The 15,601-nt window shown below is 34.3% G+C and overlaps 2 protein-coding genes across 2 annotated transcripts; one reads left to right on the top strand and one right to left on the bottom strand.

Moving 5' to 3' along the window:
- Positions 1–38: 38 nt before the first annotated feature.
- On the bottom strand, positions 39–6,950 carry LOC147407552 (GDSL esterase/lipase EXL3-like). Its single transcript, XM_086436184.1, has 5 exons — positions 6,191–6,950; positions 3,050–3,180; positions 1,804–2,037; positions 1,165–1,420; positions 39–434 (listed from the first exon to the last, which is right to left on the bottom strand). Exons 1-5 carry the CDS (start codon positions 6,462–6,464, stop codon positions 238–240), a joined length of 1,092 nt encoding a protein of 363 aa, XP_086292310.1. The 5' UTR covers positions 6,465–6,950; the 3' UTR covers positions 39–237.
- Positions 6,951–10,523: 3,573 nt separating this feature from the next.
- On the top strand, positions 10,524–15,205 carry LOC147407551 (DNA polymerase kappa-like). Its single transcript, XM_086436188.1, has 4 exons — positions 10,524–10,673; positions 12,082–12,431; positions 13,001–13,341; positions 14,879–15,205. The coding sequence occupies exons 2-4, from the start codon at positions 12,090–12,092 to the stop codon at positions 15,000–15,002; spliced, it is 807 nt and encodes a 268-aa protein (XP_086292314.1). The 5' UTR covers positions 10,524–10,673; positions 12,082–12,089; the 3' UTR covers positions 15,003–15,205.
- The last annotated feature ends 396 nt before the right edge of the window (positions 15,206–15,601 follow it).

Below are 15,601 nucleotides of genomic sequence, written 5' to 3'. Positions count from 1 at the left end.
GAATCATTAAGGAAAAATTCTCAGATATTTTTGGGCTTTATTATCAATAGATATAATTTAGCTTAAAAACGACAAAAAAAATGGCCGTGGGTCGGGGGATAAACATGAATGGTGGACCCCCATTATAAATATGATGTTGTCAATAATGTTGGCAGTTCATTTACAACGTCAAGATGTTAATGGCTCTCAACCATGCGATCTTGATAAGCCCAGGAATAGAAGACGTAGGAAATCAGCTTAGAAGAAACGTCTGATGCCCTTGCTGAGTATGGGAGGGACGAGAACCTCGTAGGCACTTTGTGTGGGGTGATAGCTGTCCCAGAATATATACTTGGAGACATTTTGACATGTAAATGGGTTCAGTTTTGTGCATAATAATACCGATACCTCTATCTTTCCCGTACCACAGCATCCCTCAGTCGCCACTTCAAATCCTAATAAACCAAAACATATTCATAACAATACGTTTCAGGAAAGAAAAATCATTATATACTATTTCCCAAGCTACCAAAAATAAATTGTCGATCAGGCTTTAACACCACAGGTCCTACGAATAGATGGTGTCTTTTTAAGCCCAATAAAGATAAAGATTCGCTCTGATCATTTATATAAACTTGGCTCAAACATTGATTTGACAATTGATTCCTTGTGTTAGGGAATAAGATGCATCGTGATACAATGAGTGAGATACATGGTATCATTGTCAATGTATCTTGTTCCCTAACACCTAGTCTTGAAGATCATTATACGACTCTACTGAGCTAATCGGTGATTTCTAACCATTTGATGTGAAAAAATGTCAGATGCTTGGGTTCGGCTTTGGCCCACTGATTTAAAAAATAAAGAAGAGCAATTATATACCACATCCATTCTGTTAGAAATAAACGTCGTAAATGATTATATTATATGGTGTGATTTTACAATAAAATCACTTATGATGTTTATTCATAATGGAGTGATAATATCATAACCCAAAAATAAGACAAACTTTATAAAGACAAGATAAAAAATGCTTTAAATGTGTGTAAGACAACCATAAGATATGATTTTTTTTTTTTTTCTAACCCTATCAAAGGGTTCTACCAAGTATTTTCCATTGTGGGGTCATCAGATAATTATCATGACGATGATAAAGGTGATGAGAAGGAGGAGGAGTTGAATTACCAAAGCAACGAGGGTTTTTAATGAGATCAATTATTGGGTCATAGACATTAAAGTAGACAATCCTTGCATGCGGGAACTTGTTATTAAGACGATCGATCTCCTTGGATATCTTGGAATTAAATAGCATTTCTGCACGATTGTATTTCTCTGCACATTCTCTTTTTAGCCCACCTCCCAGAGTTCTCTGTGATGGCACACATCCGATCGGGGGAGCACCAAATACACCAATCCTTCGTGCTCCCAAACCATACAATTCCTACCAAAATATTTTCAGAAGAAGAACAAAGTTATAAATTATATATTATACATTTTATTTAAATATATTGTATAGTTATATTATATTATTAAATTAGATTCGATTCTGATCCAAACCTGATTTCAATCATTTATATCTAAATCCAAATATTGACATGTAACAATGATCCGATCAAATAAATTACTGGATTGGATCAGAACCCATTCTCACCCATCAGATTCACATACCTGTATATGGGAGCCTTGGTCGAAAGTGCAACTCTAAGCACCACCTTTTATTTAATTTTAGGGTATATCAAATATTACTGATTGGTGTGTATTATATAATTTCATAAATTGATTGGTGTATTTTCATATAAGCTTTAATGTAACCAAGGAATTTACCTGAAGGAAACTTGAAGCTCCTTTGAGCATGATATCGGTATACAATGGGATGTCATACTTCAAACGCCTGAAAGGTGTGGAATAATATGTATTTGCAATGTCGTCACTCCCTGCTTCAATTATGTATATGCTGTTCGATATAATGTTTGCGGTTCTCGCTTCACCAGCTATCACCTTCAACTTCTCTATGTATTCTTTGAATAAATTTAATTGATCCGATAAACTTAAAGCACCCTACCAATCAAAAAAAGATAAAAATTATTAGCGTGAAACCCCGTACAAATCACAAGGCAATATAATTAGATTTGCTTGCAATTTGATTCAACAATGGTACATCCAAGAATGGGATGAAAGCAAATTCACTATAACTTGTGAGAAATAAATTTCTTTTTTTCACTTCTCTTAATTAGACCTCTCAAACTTTGATTTTTTTTTTTTTTTTTTTTATTAAGATTGTATTATCTTTAATATTATAATGAGAGAAGTCCGAATAGAAGTGGCTTGACACAAAAATTTGAGTGGTCATAATGTTTTGTATGTAAACACCTTTGTAAAGCTTACTTAGTAATTTGATCAAACACCTATTAGGTATTTCATCAAACACCTTATACGCCACACCTTCCAAGACCTTGTTTGATAATGACAATGAAGAATAAATCCAATTAATAGTAGCAAATGCAAATAAGATAAACAATCACACAAAAAAAGAATAAAAACACAATACCCACGTCACAAGATTTGATGTAGTTCACCCAAAGTCACATCCACGGAAGTATGAGCGTTAAAACTCGATTTCACTATGAATGAAATTGGACAAATCGATACAAGGAATCACCTCTATCACTTAACTTTACTTTTTTTTAGATCTCAATGTTAACAAACCTCTTCATATTTAACACATAAATGCCCTCACTTTTATATTTAAATCGAATATAATAAACGCTTATTTTGGTAAAAACCAAAGAAAATTTTCACTTATTACAAATAAGCCATATTGATACCTTGTGTTTGCATATGCCACCTTCTAGTTATTAATAATAAGAACAATGATTTTCTGACTCCACCTCTACTCTCCTCACGTGGCATGTGATAGAACCATAGATTTTCTGACTCAAGATACACAACTACACATATGAGGATGTGCAGTTGTGTATCCCGAGAAAAAATCTTTGGTTCTGCCACACACCACGGGAGAGTAGAGGGAAGTCAGAAAATCACAACTCCAATAATAAGAATGAAAATCTACCACTAATAGAGGAGTGAAGGGATCGTATCCTGAACCACCCGAAGCGAAGCTTACACCCGTAAGGAGGTCGGTAGGCTTCAAGCTTGGATCAAGATACGCTGGTAGTAGCTCCTTAATTCCCAATTCTTCAACTGCAAAAGTTAGATAGTATGATAAATGGTTTGGTACTGTTACAACCAAAATTAGTTCAGTCATCAATATCTATAGCCATATTGATGAAACTTTTCATTAAGAAAAATTCTGTTTTTGTCAACGTTCAAAAATGTTTAAGTTTCCATTCGGGAAATTTTTTGAGAATTTTAGTTTAAAACTTCGGCTAAATGGAAATTTAGAGGAATCATCATGGCATAAATAAATAAATCAATCAGTCAGTTTATTCAAATATTGTAAAAAATAATATTAAAAGTTAACTTGAAATAACACACTTTTGAGGTCTAAATTTCTCTTTTGACTTTCCCTTTTTTCTAGACCTAATTTCTATTATATGCAGAACAGGTCACTTATGAATTCTTGGGGAGCCTGGATAAGAATAAGAGTATTGATAATATGACAGATATTTGGTGGACGGATTTGACGCACATTGACGTGGAAGCACATAACTTATTTTTTTTTTTAAGTTTCTCTTTCTTACCCATTCTCTGCCCAAATATTTATTTTTTTAGATTTCAAATCTTAAAAAGGATCGTTGGGCCCACATTAATTATCACATTGACAATCCAACAACACAGAATCTAAATTTTATGAAAAAATTCACATTAAAAAATAATAAAAAAAAATTTATTTTTCGAACTTGATCCATGGTGTTTAAAATAGAAGGCTACTGAGCAACCACATTTAAAAATAAAATTCAACAACGAAAAATGATTGTTTTAATTATTATTATTATTATTATTATTTAAAGTTCATATAATTTTATCTTCTACAATCCCATTTCATCGAACCATGATTTTGAATGTCACAAGGTGATCAGATCTGAAAGTTTTTTTCTTCACTTTGGAAGAGAAACTCTCTTTTTTATTTTATTTTTAATAAGTTATGTGCTTCCACGTCAATGTGCATCAAATCCGTCAAATTATCAGCACTTTAAGAAGAAACTAAAATTAGACCGAAATGACAAATAAATAATGAGTTGTGATAATTTGATGTTTTTTTTTTTTTTCAGACACCCTCATCACAAAACTGTAAATCCTTTGCTTTGGAATACACGAGAATAAGATTTATAGTTCTGTAACTACCAAGTCGGGGGAGCGTATGGGGGGCAATTGAAAAAAGAGAGTCAGATTATCATTAGTTATAAATAATAGTACATTTGTGTACCCTAGTATCTGAAGGACATAACTTTCCAAGTAATTATGACAGATACCAATTTTCAACGCTCACAAGTTATTCGGCATGGATCTCTCAGCAGCAAGATAAATCGTGAAAAGAAGTTGTCTAGGGGGATTAAATTTTAATTTGAATTCAGGTACTATTTGTATTAATTTATTTTTCTTTCTTATTTTAGTTCTTCTAGGGGCTTTGGAGTTAAATCATCCTTAAGTCAAAGGCATCAATTAAACAGTAAATTGACTGCCCAACAACACAATAACATTATTTCTCATGTGAAAAAAAATTGTTAAATAAAAAATGGGTGGGTAGGATGTTAGCATTATAACAAAATATATATATATATATATGGAAATGTTCAGCACCAAACATTTTGGCAAAACATTTTTCAAAACATGGGTTAGAGGTTTTGGAATGGGCTGATTTTTAGTGAGAATGATCTCTACGATGAGGAGATCATCATCACCAAAAATCAGCCCATTCCAAAACTTCGAACCCCATCAAAAATGATTTACAAAAAATGAATGGTCCACGATTTTTCAAATTGTAAACATGGGGTTAGAAGTTTTGGAATGGGCTGGTTTTTGGTGTGGATGATCTCCTCACCATAGAGATCATCCTCACCAAAAATCAGCCCATTCCGAAACCTCTAACGCATGTTTTGAAAAATGCTTTGCCAAAATGTTTGTTGCTGAACGGGACTCATATATATATATATATATGGGAAATGCTCAGCACCCTAAGTTTTACCACACACTTTAACAAACGTTTTTTGTCCTACATGGGTTAGAAATTTTGGAATGAGCTGATTTTTTGTGAGGATGATCCCTATGATTAGAAGATCATCCTCCTAAAAAATCAGCCCATTCCGAAATGTTTAGCCCCATGTTTACAAATTGAAAAATCGTGAACCGTCCATTTTTTGTAAACCATTTTTTATGGGGTTAGAAGTTTTGGAATGAGCTGATTTTTGGTGAGGATGATCTCCTCACCATAGAGATTATCCTCACCAAAAATCAGCCCATTCCAAAACTTCTAACCCATGTAGGACAAAACACGTTTGTTAAAGTGTGTGGTAAAGCTTAGGGTGCTGAACGGGACCCTATATATATATATATATATATCTATATATATATATATATATATATATATATTCAATTAAAGAAAGAGTCGCAGTAAATTGACTCAAAAAACAAAAAAAAACTTTTTTCTGTACATCTTTTTTTCTGTGTATCCCGATGAAAAATTATGTATGCCTCTATGTCCTTGCCACATCAGCCGCGTGCATACTCATTCCTTTTCCATGAGTGTACAGACCTTAGCTAACCCTTACGATAAGTCGTGATAATCGGACTCCCCCACGAGGTATACTCAATCAACTCCCCTGACATGCCAGAATCATAGATTTTCTTTCATCTGAATACATAACTGCACAGATTTATGGGGATGTTTGGTTGTGGCACACCCAACATCAGGGTAGTCGATTGAGTATGCCACATGGGGGAATCATGTTATCACCACTCTACCAATATTCCAAAATAAATGCAACAAAACCCTGTGTATACGTGAGAGACAGCCTTAAAACTGGAAAACTTAGACTGTTACTCAAATGTTCATTTGTGCAAGAGAATTAAATACATACTAAAATTATTAAAAATCTCAAATAATAATAATATTTTAAATTATAAATCTATATTTCAAAAAATGAACAATTATTAATATAAGACTAATATATATATATACATATAACTTGGTCAGAGTTTCGGAATCTAGTCAATCGAGTTTCGATGAGTCTACATAGGTTAGTAGTAGTACCTATCAAGTCGGAAGGGATCTTGCCATTGCTAAAGCGTCCAGTAGGTATTCCACCCATGAAATCCCTCCCATATGGACGAAAATTGCATTTAATAATAGTAGAGATATAGTTGTTATTCCCTGGATCCACTATTGAATCTCCAAACACTATTACTGCTGGAACGCTTACATTCTTTGGTAAACTGATGAGGGCCTGAACTTCATGATCAACAACAACACAAACAACTAGGAGAGAGAGAAGAATAATTGAAGATGATGATGATGACAACACCATCTTTAATCTTTTGAGAGAGAGAGAGAGAGGATCGATCGATGTGTCAGTGAATGGGTGGAGGAAGTGAGGACCTCTTAGTATGGCTTCTATGCTCCTTTTAATAGGGCTGTCAATGGGTCGGGTCTGATCAACTAGGGACCAATTTGACAAGTATCGGACTCTTGTCGTTATAGATTTTTATAAGATCTCAATATTAATCCAAACCCATTCCAATGACAATTGGATAACAGGATCAAATCTGATTTGAAATACTAAATCATATATTAAAAGAACTATAATATAATTGTCGTGAAAGGTCTAGTATGCCTAAGTTGGGCTCCAAGAGGTTAAAGCAGAAGAAAGAGGACATTTTTCGTAGGCATAGTGCTCCGGTCCATAGGGCCAAAGTTTGGAGACTGGAACCAATATTTATCATTGATAGTGGATTGATCCCCCTCTCTTCTGTGAACGTAGACAGTTTACTAAAACACATAAATCATTTTATTTTTTGTCCATGTTTTATTTTTATTTTTTCTTGTTCTCTTTAGGGAAAATTATTAGGAGAGGTTTAAATATTTTAATATTTAAAAAAAAAATCTATTTTTTCAAAAATTATCAAAAACAAATTAAGTCGCAAAACAAACCAACGGTTTAGTAACTCGCTGGACTGTCCAACATTTTTGTGTGTTAAAATACATTGCTTTATATCATAATTGCCATCAGAATGATTAAAATGCTCTATTATTCAGCATTTTAAATTTTTAATAGTCTGCTTTAACACCCCAACAATTTAGCCTCCATCCAACAAATTACTAGAACACAGGATTGTCTACCGACTTGATTCATTTTTGGTAATTTTTGAAAAAATAAATCTTTTTTATAAATATTAAAATATTTAACTCTCTTTTAGTAATTTTTTGCACACATACACACAAATACACAAATATTTATTAGATCGGGACATGGTTGACCCAAAACCAATCTGATAGCCTAACAGAATTGTATTGGATTGAATCCTTATCGGAATGGAAATTATCAACTCAGATCCAAAGTTTTCCGATCAAAATTTATCTGATTAATTAAAGAGCAAACCAAGAGGAGTGGACAAAGCAAGAACCTGATTATGCGTCTTGCACATTTGATGGTCCTTTTAGATACGAGTAATGATAGTAATTAGAAACAGAGACACAGCTCACAATCAAGTTATTGCTGGGAGAAGAAAGTAGATAGAAACATTGATTAAATATAAGAGGTCTAGACTGAAGGTTGTTCCAGTAGTACCATGGCTAGTTGTAACTTTATTGTCAAATTGAATTTTGTTCAGATTGTGGGCCCTTCTACATGATGATCCTATCCATCCAAAAGGATCAGTCCAATTAATTGAATTACATAGGATCATCTTTAGGCTGTAAAAAATAAATAAATAAAAACCCCAAGCCCAAGATTCATGCAAATAATTGGTGTCGTATGCATTATCTAGATTAAATATATTTTTATAAATATTTTAGAATATCCTGATTGATATATTCTAAATACATCATTCCCCATCACAACCTTCCATTTGTGATGAGATACACTAATAATGATACAATGTATCCTATGCACCGCTTCTTATACACTAAAAATGATACAATGTATCAGAACCCTTAAATAATTATTGATATTTGAGATACCCACTAATTTTGTGTTGTTTTCAAGTCGTGTTCGTAGGTCATGTTAAGATTGCCACCACTACCACTACGTGAAAATTGAAAAATTCAACAAGAAAATTTGACAGGCCAAAGCCCATGAATTTTAGAAATCAGATTTTGATGGCCCAAAGCAATTGAAAATTTTCTTAATCCTTAGATTCGACGACTTAAAGTCGTTGAATTTCTCTAATCCTCCATTTATTTGACAGTTTCAAGACGTTGAATTTTTCATTATCAAATTATATTTTTTAACTAGTCGAAATCATCAAATATATGGAGAAGGAAAGAAATTAGACAGCTCTAAGCCATTAAAGACCATTGATCTGGTGAACATCCAAAATTTCAATAGCCTTAGGCCATTGAAATTCAATTTATAAAATTTGTAGGCCTTGGTCCGACGAATTTTCTTGTCAAATTTTTTAGTTTTCACATGATAGAAAAACTATAAAGTTAAAGAGACTGAAGGAAAAAATGCAATAAAGTAGGTAGTATAGAGTATGAACCTCGTAATGGGACGTTTATCCCTAACAAAATTGTAGCAAAGTAGGCTTGGCAGTTAGATTTTATTATATATACTAGAGTTCGCTCATCTCGTAGGCATCCTCTTTAAGATTAGGGAGGGTAAAAATGAAAATAAAATAATAAAATTGGAAATATATTATTAAGAAAGGGAGATATTAGGAAAGATAATAAAGTGGGTTAAAGGGGTAAAAGTAGGATTGCAACCTGGGCGGGTTAGACGGTCAACCCAAGTTATAGCACCCTCAACCCGACAATCGAATTAGAGTTCATTAACCCAAACTCAAACCGAGATTGAGCTTCTAAAATCGGGTTGAACTCAGGTTAGCCGAAGTTAGGTAAATTTGGGCAGGCCCAACAAGCTTAATTTCATTTTGATCAACACATAAATTTTATTTTATTTATTAAAATAGTAAAACAACATAAAATCACTTGTAAATAAATGTGCACACAATCTCCAAATCCATCATTTAAATAACATTTAGACAAACCACAATAAAATACTATACTTAAACATATATAACAACAAATTTAAATGTAGAAAGAAAAATCAATAAAAATGATTTTTTCCTTAGTTTTACAAATATATTTAAGAAAAAATATTATTATTTTTTAAATAAATAAAAATATCTATATGTAAATATGTAGTATCAAGTTTGGATTGAGATTTCTAACCCCATCAAAAGGGGTTTACAAATTAACGGTAAAATATTGACAGACCACATTTCTAAACCACTTTTCATGGGATTAAAGGGTTCAGATTTGATTGATTATGTTGTGAGGACGATCTCCTCACCATAGAGATAATCCTCATAAAAAAATCAGTTCAATCCAAAACTTTTAAACCATAAAGGACAAATTTTGTCTCCCAACATTGTCTCCTTAACATTTTCCCCTGAATAAATATATATATGGATCAAGAATCGTGTGATTTTTTAATTTTTTTTAAATTGTGTGTTATTTTGATCAAAAGTTAAATTTATGGTTAGACTTTTTTTTGGCATCATAAAATGTATAATTATATGTGAAAATATATTATCATGTATAGATATTCAATAGTGCTTTTTCCCCCTCAAAATTATGTTGGAAACTTAGAATGATTGTCTAACGTAGTATATAAATTACATGTTTCATTATTTGTAATTTTTTATTTTTATGTTTTATATTTATCATCTTTTCCCTTTTTTTCTTGTTTCTTTCCCCTTTTCTTGTTTTTTCGAAATATTCCCTTGCCGTTTTGCCCGTATTCCAACTTGGTGGCTATGGTTCAGAATCTTCAGAGAATCTCAGGACGAAGTTCAATCATTTAATTCGATAACGAATATAAATTAAAGAAGGGTCAAAATATTATAAAGGATAGAAGAATGAAAGAAGAGAACAAAACTTGAAAATATAGGATGACAAGAAAGGAGAGAGGCTGTGTCAACATATAGTCCCCACAAAATGGATCCCAACTAACTCCCTTCCTCAGCTTGAAATTCTACTTTGTCATTTATCAACCTTGGGCCTAAAGAGCACTAATTTCTTGCAAGTTCAGATATTTTTAAATGTTTCTTAAAATTTTGTTCACAGCGGATACATTGTCAACCGAGATGGAAAAAGAAGGTCTCTGTGGACATTAAAACTAAAATTGAAAACTGCTTCATTTGAGGTACCATCTAATATTCACTTCCCTGGCCAGGCTGGTGACTAGCATTTATACTTAATTGCATATTGCTGGTTGTGACGTTTCACAATTTCTGTAAGGTTCTAGTAGTAAATATGGTGATGATGCACCAAATCCCTAGTCCTGTTAATAATTACGTGCATGTCTTCATTATGTATGTGTTTGTGTTTTTTGGCTATGTTTCAATAATATCTCATTTAGAAGTTTTAATTGTCAAGTTTTGAGAAATCTGTAATGTGCAGGTTCGAACTAGGGCTGTCTCTTTTCAAAAGTATATTTTCTCAAGTGAGGATATCTTGAGTCATGCTTCCAAGTTGTTGAAGGCTGAACTTCCTCTTTCTTTGAGACTGATTGGTAGGGACTCCTTTTGCAGTTTAAATTATTGATGGTTGGGGCCGATATTTGCATTTAATGCTTGTTGATGCCTTGGTGTTCTAAGTCCGCTTCCCAAGTATTGTTAATTTAAGACTGCTCTTGAGATGCATGCTTCTCTCTCTTAATTTCATTAGATCTTCTAAAAATTACCCTCACATGCACTTTGGTTTTGAGAAGGATCTAAAAAGTTAAAAGAGGAAGGCAGAAATGTGTGGATGGAGGTTATGAAGACATATGCCTTTAATTATGGTATGTCTCACAAGATGGCAAAATAGGATTCATGTTGCCAACCCTAATTTGGAACAAGGCTCAGGTGATAATGATGGAGTACCTTGATATATACGATTGCTCATATATATTGTGATCAAGGGCACACAAGTGAAAGGTAAGGAAAGGACCTCTTCCAATAATCAGCAAAATAGACGTTTGCCTTGCCTGATCGTGTGGGCCTCATATCTGTTGTTATACTTGACCTTGAGGCACTATTTATGCTCATGCCATCTGAGGCTATTTCAGGACTCTCTCCCTATTGGTCCAGTAGGTAGCCCCCTTGACTTTGAAACAGTTTTTGTAAGTGAAATCCCTTCTTTAGGTTTGAACAGATAACTCTACGAAACCCAATTCAAAGTAATAGGCAGAACAGGAGATGACTGTCATTCTTTTTCATCTATAGAGTTTACTATAGTCTCGTTCTTCTAAATCATATTTTTAAAACATAAGGTCTATTATTTCATAATGTATCATCAGAAATAAGTGAAAAAGCAAGGTACAAACAAATAAGATGCAGAGACCCAGGGTTTGCTAGGGGCTGTTATACTTACGCTGAAATGGTTTTATTGAATCACTTTTTGTGACATCGATTGTTTGGTGATAGTGTTTAGGAAGTGCTTTTGGGGGTCTAGACAGGCTATGGTGTTTGGTTAAAGTGGCTCCTATGTACTAGATTGTGTTGGAGATATTTAGCTTCCTGATGGTAAGTCCTCAACTATGAAATTTATCCCGTAATGCTCTATCGGCGAAAGATCCGGGTTTCTCTTCTCATTGTACTGTATTGTCATAATTAGAAGTAAGACCTTGTTTGTCTTAGCAATCTCTCTGGATTTTGATCTGGCCTGGTCTTAGCAATGCCGTGCAAAAACCTCAAAATATATGTTCCACTACAAAAAGAAATTGTAGAACTAAAATCGTGTGTAAATGCTTAAGCTTCAGCTCTGAGGTGGCCCCATAGTGCTTTTGATGACCCTGATATCTAAATCTCTTATCTTGGTTGATAAAAATGTGGCATGTATGCTATTCTGGTGGCTAGTATAACATATAACTCATTCTGTTTGTAGGACTTTACAGGACACATTTCTCAATATGATTGGATTGCAATTTGTTTTGGCAGGCCTGCGCATGTCTCAATTCAATGATGACAAACTTGGTTCTGCTGATCCAACTCAAAAGACGCTCACGGACTTTGTTATTCCAGGAAATGTTTCTGCACAAGTTACATGTAGTAGCAGTTCCCTGTGCTCAGAAAATAGAGATAACCACCACATGTTGGATACGGAAATAGGTCTTCATATTGATACTCATAAGAGTAGTCTCTCGGATGCTGATCATAAATATGATTCTGGGAATTCTTCAGATCTCAACCGATTATCACATCTTGAACACAAGCACCGCATTTTAGTCAATGATTTTGGTGAAATGGAGGAAACTGGTGTAATTCTAGGCACCAAGTGTCTACCCAAGGTGCGTAGCTCTGGCCTAATATCTTTCTATAGTTCAGGCTATTATTGGACCAAGCTATTGTGATAATGTGGATTGACATTTTGGTGATAAATAGTAACTCTGATCATTGACAGGGTTGAATTGTTAGATTATTATTACCTCTTATGTCTTGCAAACAGGATTAAAGATCATCACTGAGACTAGTGTGCTTCAGCCGTCTCATCTTGGTCTTGACCATCTAATCTTGGTCTCTCTGACCTTCCCGGACTTTCTGTGGCCTAGTCTTGGAACCTCTCTTGTGAATATATAATGAGAAGGCAAACAAACGATTTTAGTAGACTGAAGGACAATTTACCAACAGCTTAGCTGAACATGTGGCACACATGCTTGTGGGTATACTACCATCCTAGGAGATCAACATTAAAAACCAGACATATTCGAGTCACGTGTACTGCCATTGGTCAAACTGTCTGATACTAGTTTTATTGTACATTATGTTTGAAATGATATTCCAAACAAGTACTTCCATAGTTTTCTTCAGTTACTATTACTCAATGAGTGTTTGAAGAGGAATCTTTCTGTTTGTCCAGGTTGCTAGTCCAGATTCTACAAATATCATCGCACAATCTCATGAAGCAGATGGACTGCAAATGGTGGAAATTGGATCCTTTTCTTACTCTGGACAATCTGAAACTAACTATGTGGAGGGACTGAATGAGCGGGCCAACCTCTTGGATGACAAAGCAGTACTGTCATCCTATCAGAAAGAACTACCTTTGTGGGTGGATGACTACAAGTGCTCAATGTGTGGTTTTGAACTGCCTCCATGTTTTGTTGAGGAGAGGCAAGAACACTCTGACTATCATCTTGCTGAAATGCTACAAAAGGAGGAATCTGGGCAGAACTCCAGAGTTCTTATGCAAAGGCAGAGGTACTGTATCCATTTTACAAATGTGGGCCCATGTTCACACGCACAGGAAGATATATGCACCCTCAACTAGTTGGATGGAGTAGACAATTTCCTTGTTGAAATAGGAGAATAAATCCCTCCCATAACCATGATTTGATTTTCATTGAAGAAGGTCAACCAGACGGAAAATGTCCAAGAAGGACCACTTAGCTAAGTGGTAAGACCTTGTGGAGGTTGTTCCCAAGGTCTTAGGTTCAAACCCCCTGAACTCCTCCTTATACTAAATGCTAACTGTTAACCAGTAACCCCACCAAGCCCAAAAAAAAATGACGGGGGAAATGTCCATTCAGAGCTTGCTGAAACATCGATTGCACTAAACAATTCATTTTCCTGGGTCTTTGGGCTTTCATAATGTTCTTATATTATGCTATGCCTCAATATCATTTGATTAATTTTCTTCTTCATCTCTACTTATTCCAAATATTGTGTTGGCAATATGAATCCCTTCTCGACATTCAACTTTATTTTTGTTTATATCGTCAGTCAAGACATGATTCCTATTCTCTCTTACCATCTCTTTTCACGTCATTTTCAGCCTTCCTCTTGCCTTCAAAACCTTTTGATTTGCACTTGAATATTCCTCACTGGTACCGCCAATTGCTGTTTGTTGTACATAGCCAACATTTTGCTCCATAAAGTATGTCCTGTCATTGTTTTCTCTGATTTTGTTTCTTTTTAGTTTGATCTGAAATTGAAGTTTGGCTTTGGGATTTTATGTTCTGACGCTCTAGTTATACAAGAACTGTGCAACAAGGTTAAAGTTTCACGCTTGCACATGCACTCACATCTGAAACAAAAAACACCAGCTTGGGCAGGGCTAGGATGTCATGACCAACCAAGGGTGTGATTCTTCCAGCTTGAAACCTCGATGAGAATGGTTTATTGAGTCTGACCACATTTACCTACTCACTTCCACATGTGACTCTTCTCCGTTGCAGCACATATATTGTCCAAGTCGCATCATCATTCGTTACCTCAAATAGTGGGGATTGGCAATGTGAATCATATTTCACTATTCAACTCTATCTAGAGCCGTATCTTCAGTTATGATGTCTTCATATCTTTTCTTACTGTCTCCACGAAGTCTTTTTCAACCTTCTGCTCACATTTATAGTCTTCAATTTGCACAAAAATGCTACACATTGATTCTTGTATGCTACACGTCCAAATCATCTTCAATCCACTTTGGACGTGTGTCCAAATCACACATGAATTTATTAAATGTATCACTTAAATTCTAGACTATCTAAATCAATCCCATTACACAATGATTCGAGCCATATGAGTGATGAAACTTGATAAACTCTGAAACTGAGTCAATTAAGACTGCTTAAAACACGACTCTGGTTGAATCTTTTAACCCTGCTTTTGACCTATTATCTCAGTGGACATGTGTGAAAACTTATGTTACTACCCAGATTTAAGTTTTTATATTTGCCTTCGTTCTTTGTGTTATCTTTCTCCATTCATTCTGATACCTTGTTTATCACTTTAACAGGCCTACTCAAACAGCTCCAATTGATAGAGAAAGCAGCAGACGAAAGAAGCAGAAGACTTGTCCAAAGGATGGAAAGTATCTTCCCATTGATCTCTTCTTTGTTAAGAGTAATCAGAACTTCTAAACACTATTATTTTATCCTGTCTGTATCATAATGGCCAAAGCTCCTTTTTCCACCTTTCCCTCCCAGCCCTTATTAATTCTCAAACTCTCTATAGCATCAACTTCTGTGGCATATATATTTGTTAACTGCATACATAATCCAAGTGAGCCCTAAAATAAAAGTTCCATATTTATTTTAATAGTTTTTCTTTGCTAAGCTCCTCATTTATTTTACAAGTTGGTCTATATGTACTCCCTATTTGCACTCTCGCTTGTTCTGTTATACTGGTTTTTTGAGTGACATATTTCAATATTGGAATCAAACCAATAAAAAAATATAACCACACACATATTTGTATATAGGTGATTTCTTAGGAGAGAAGTAAAGAAGATAAAAGAGGTAGTTGGATTTTGGCCAACTGTGCTGCTGGCTACTTATAAAGCTTTTGTTTAGTCGACCAATCAGTTTAGAATCCAATTCAAACTCAAAACAGTTTTCATTAGTTTACTAATGTTGCACTCGTCTACGGTTAGATCATTTAATGTTGATGTCTAGAGCCAAGTGTTATTTATCAGTTGAGAAGTTAATTTTCCATTTTTATTTCTCTGTGAATCATTGAA

Source organism: Akebia trifoliata, chromosome 3 (genome assembly GCF_017979445.1).
Source record: "Akebia trifoliata isolate Shusen 1 chromosome 3, ASM1797944v1, whole genome shotgun sequence".
Lineage (NCBI taxonomy): Eukaryota > Viridiplantae > Streptophyta > Magnoliopsida > Ranunculales > Lardizabalaceae > Akebia > Akebia trifoliata.
Note: the sequence above shows the minus strand (reverse complement) of the source record. Positions and strands in the feature narration are given on the sequence as shown.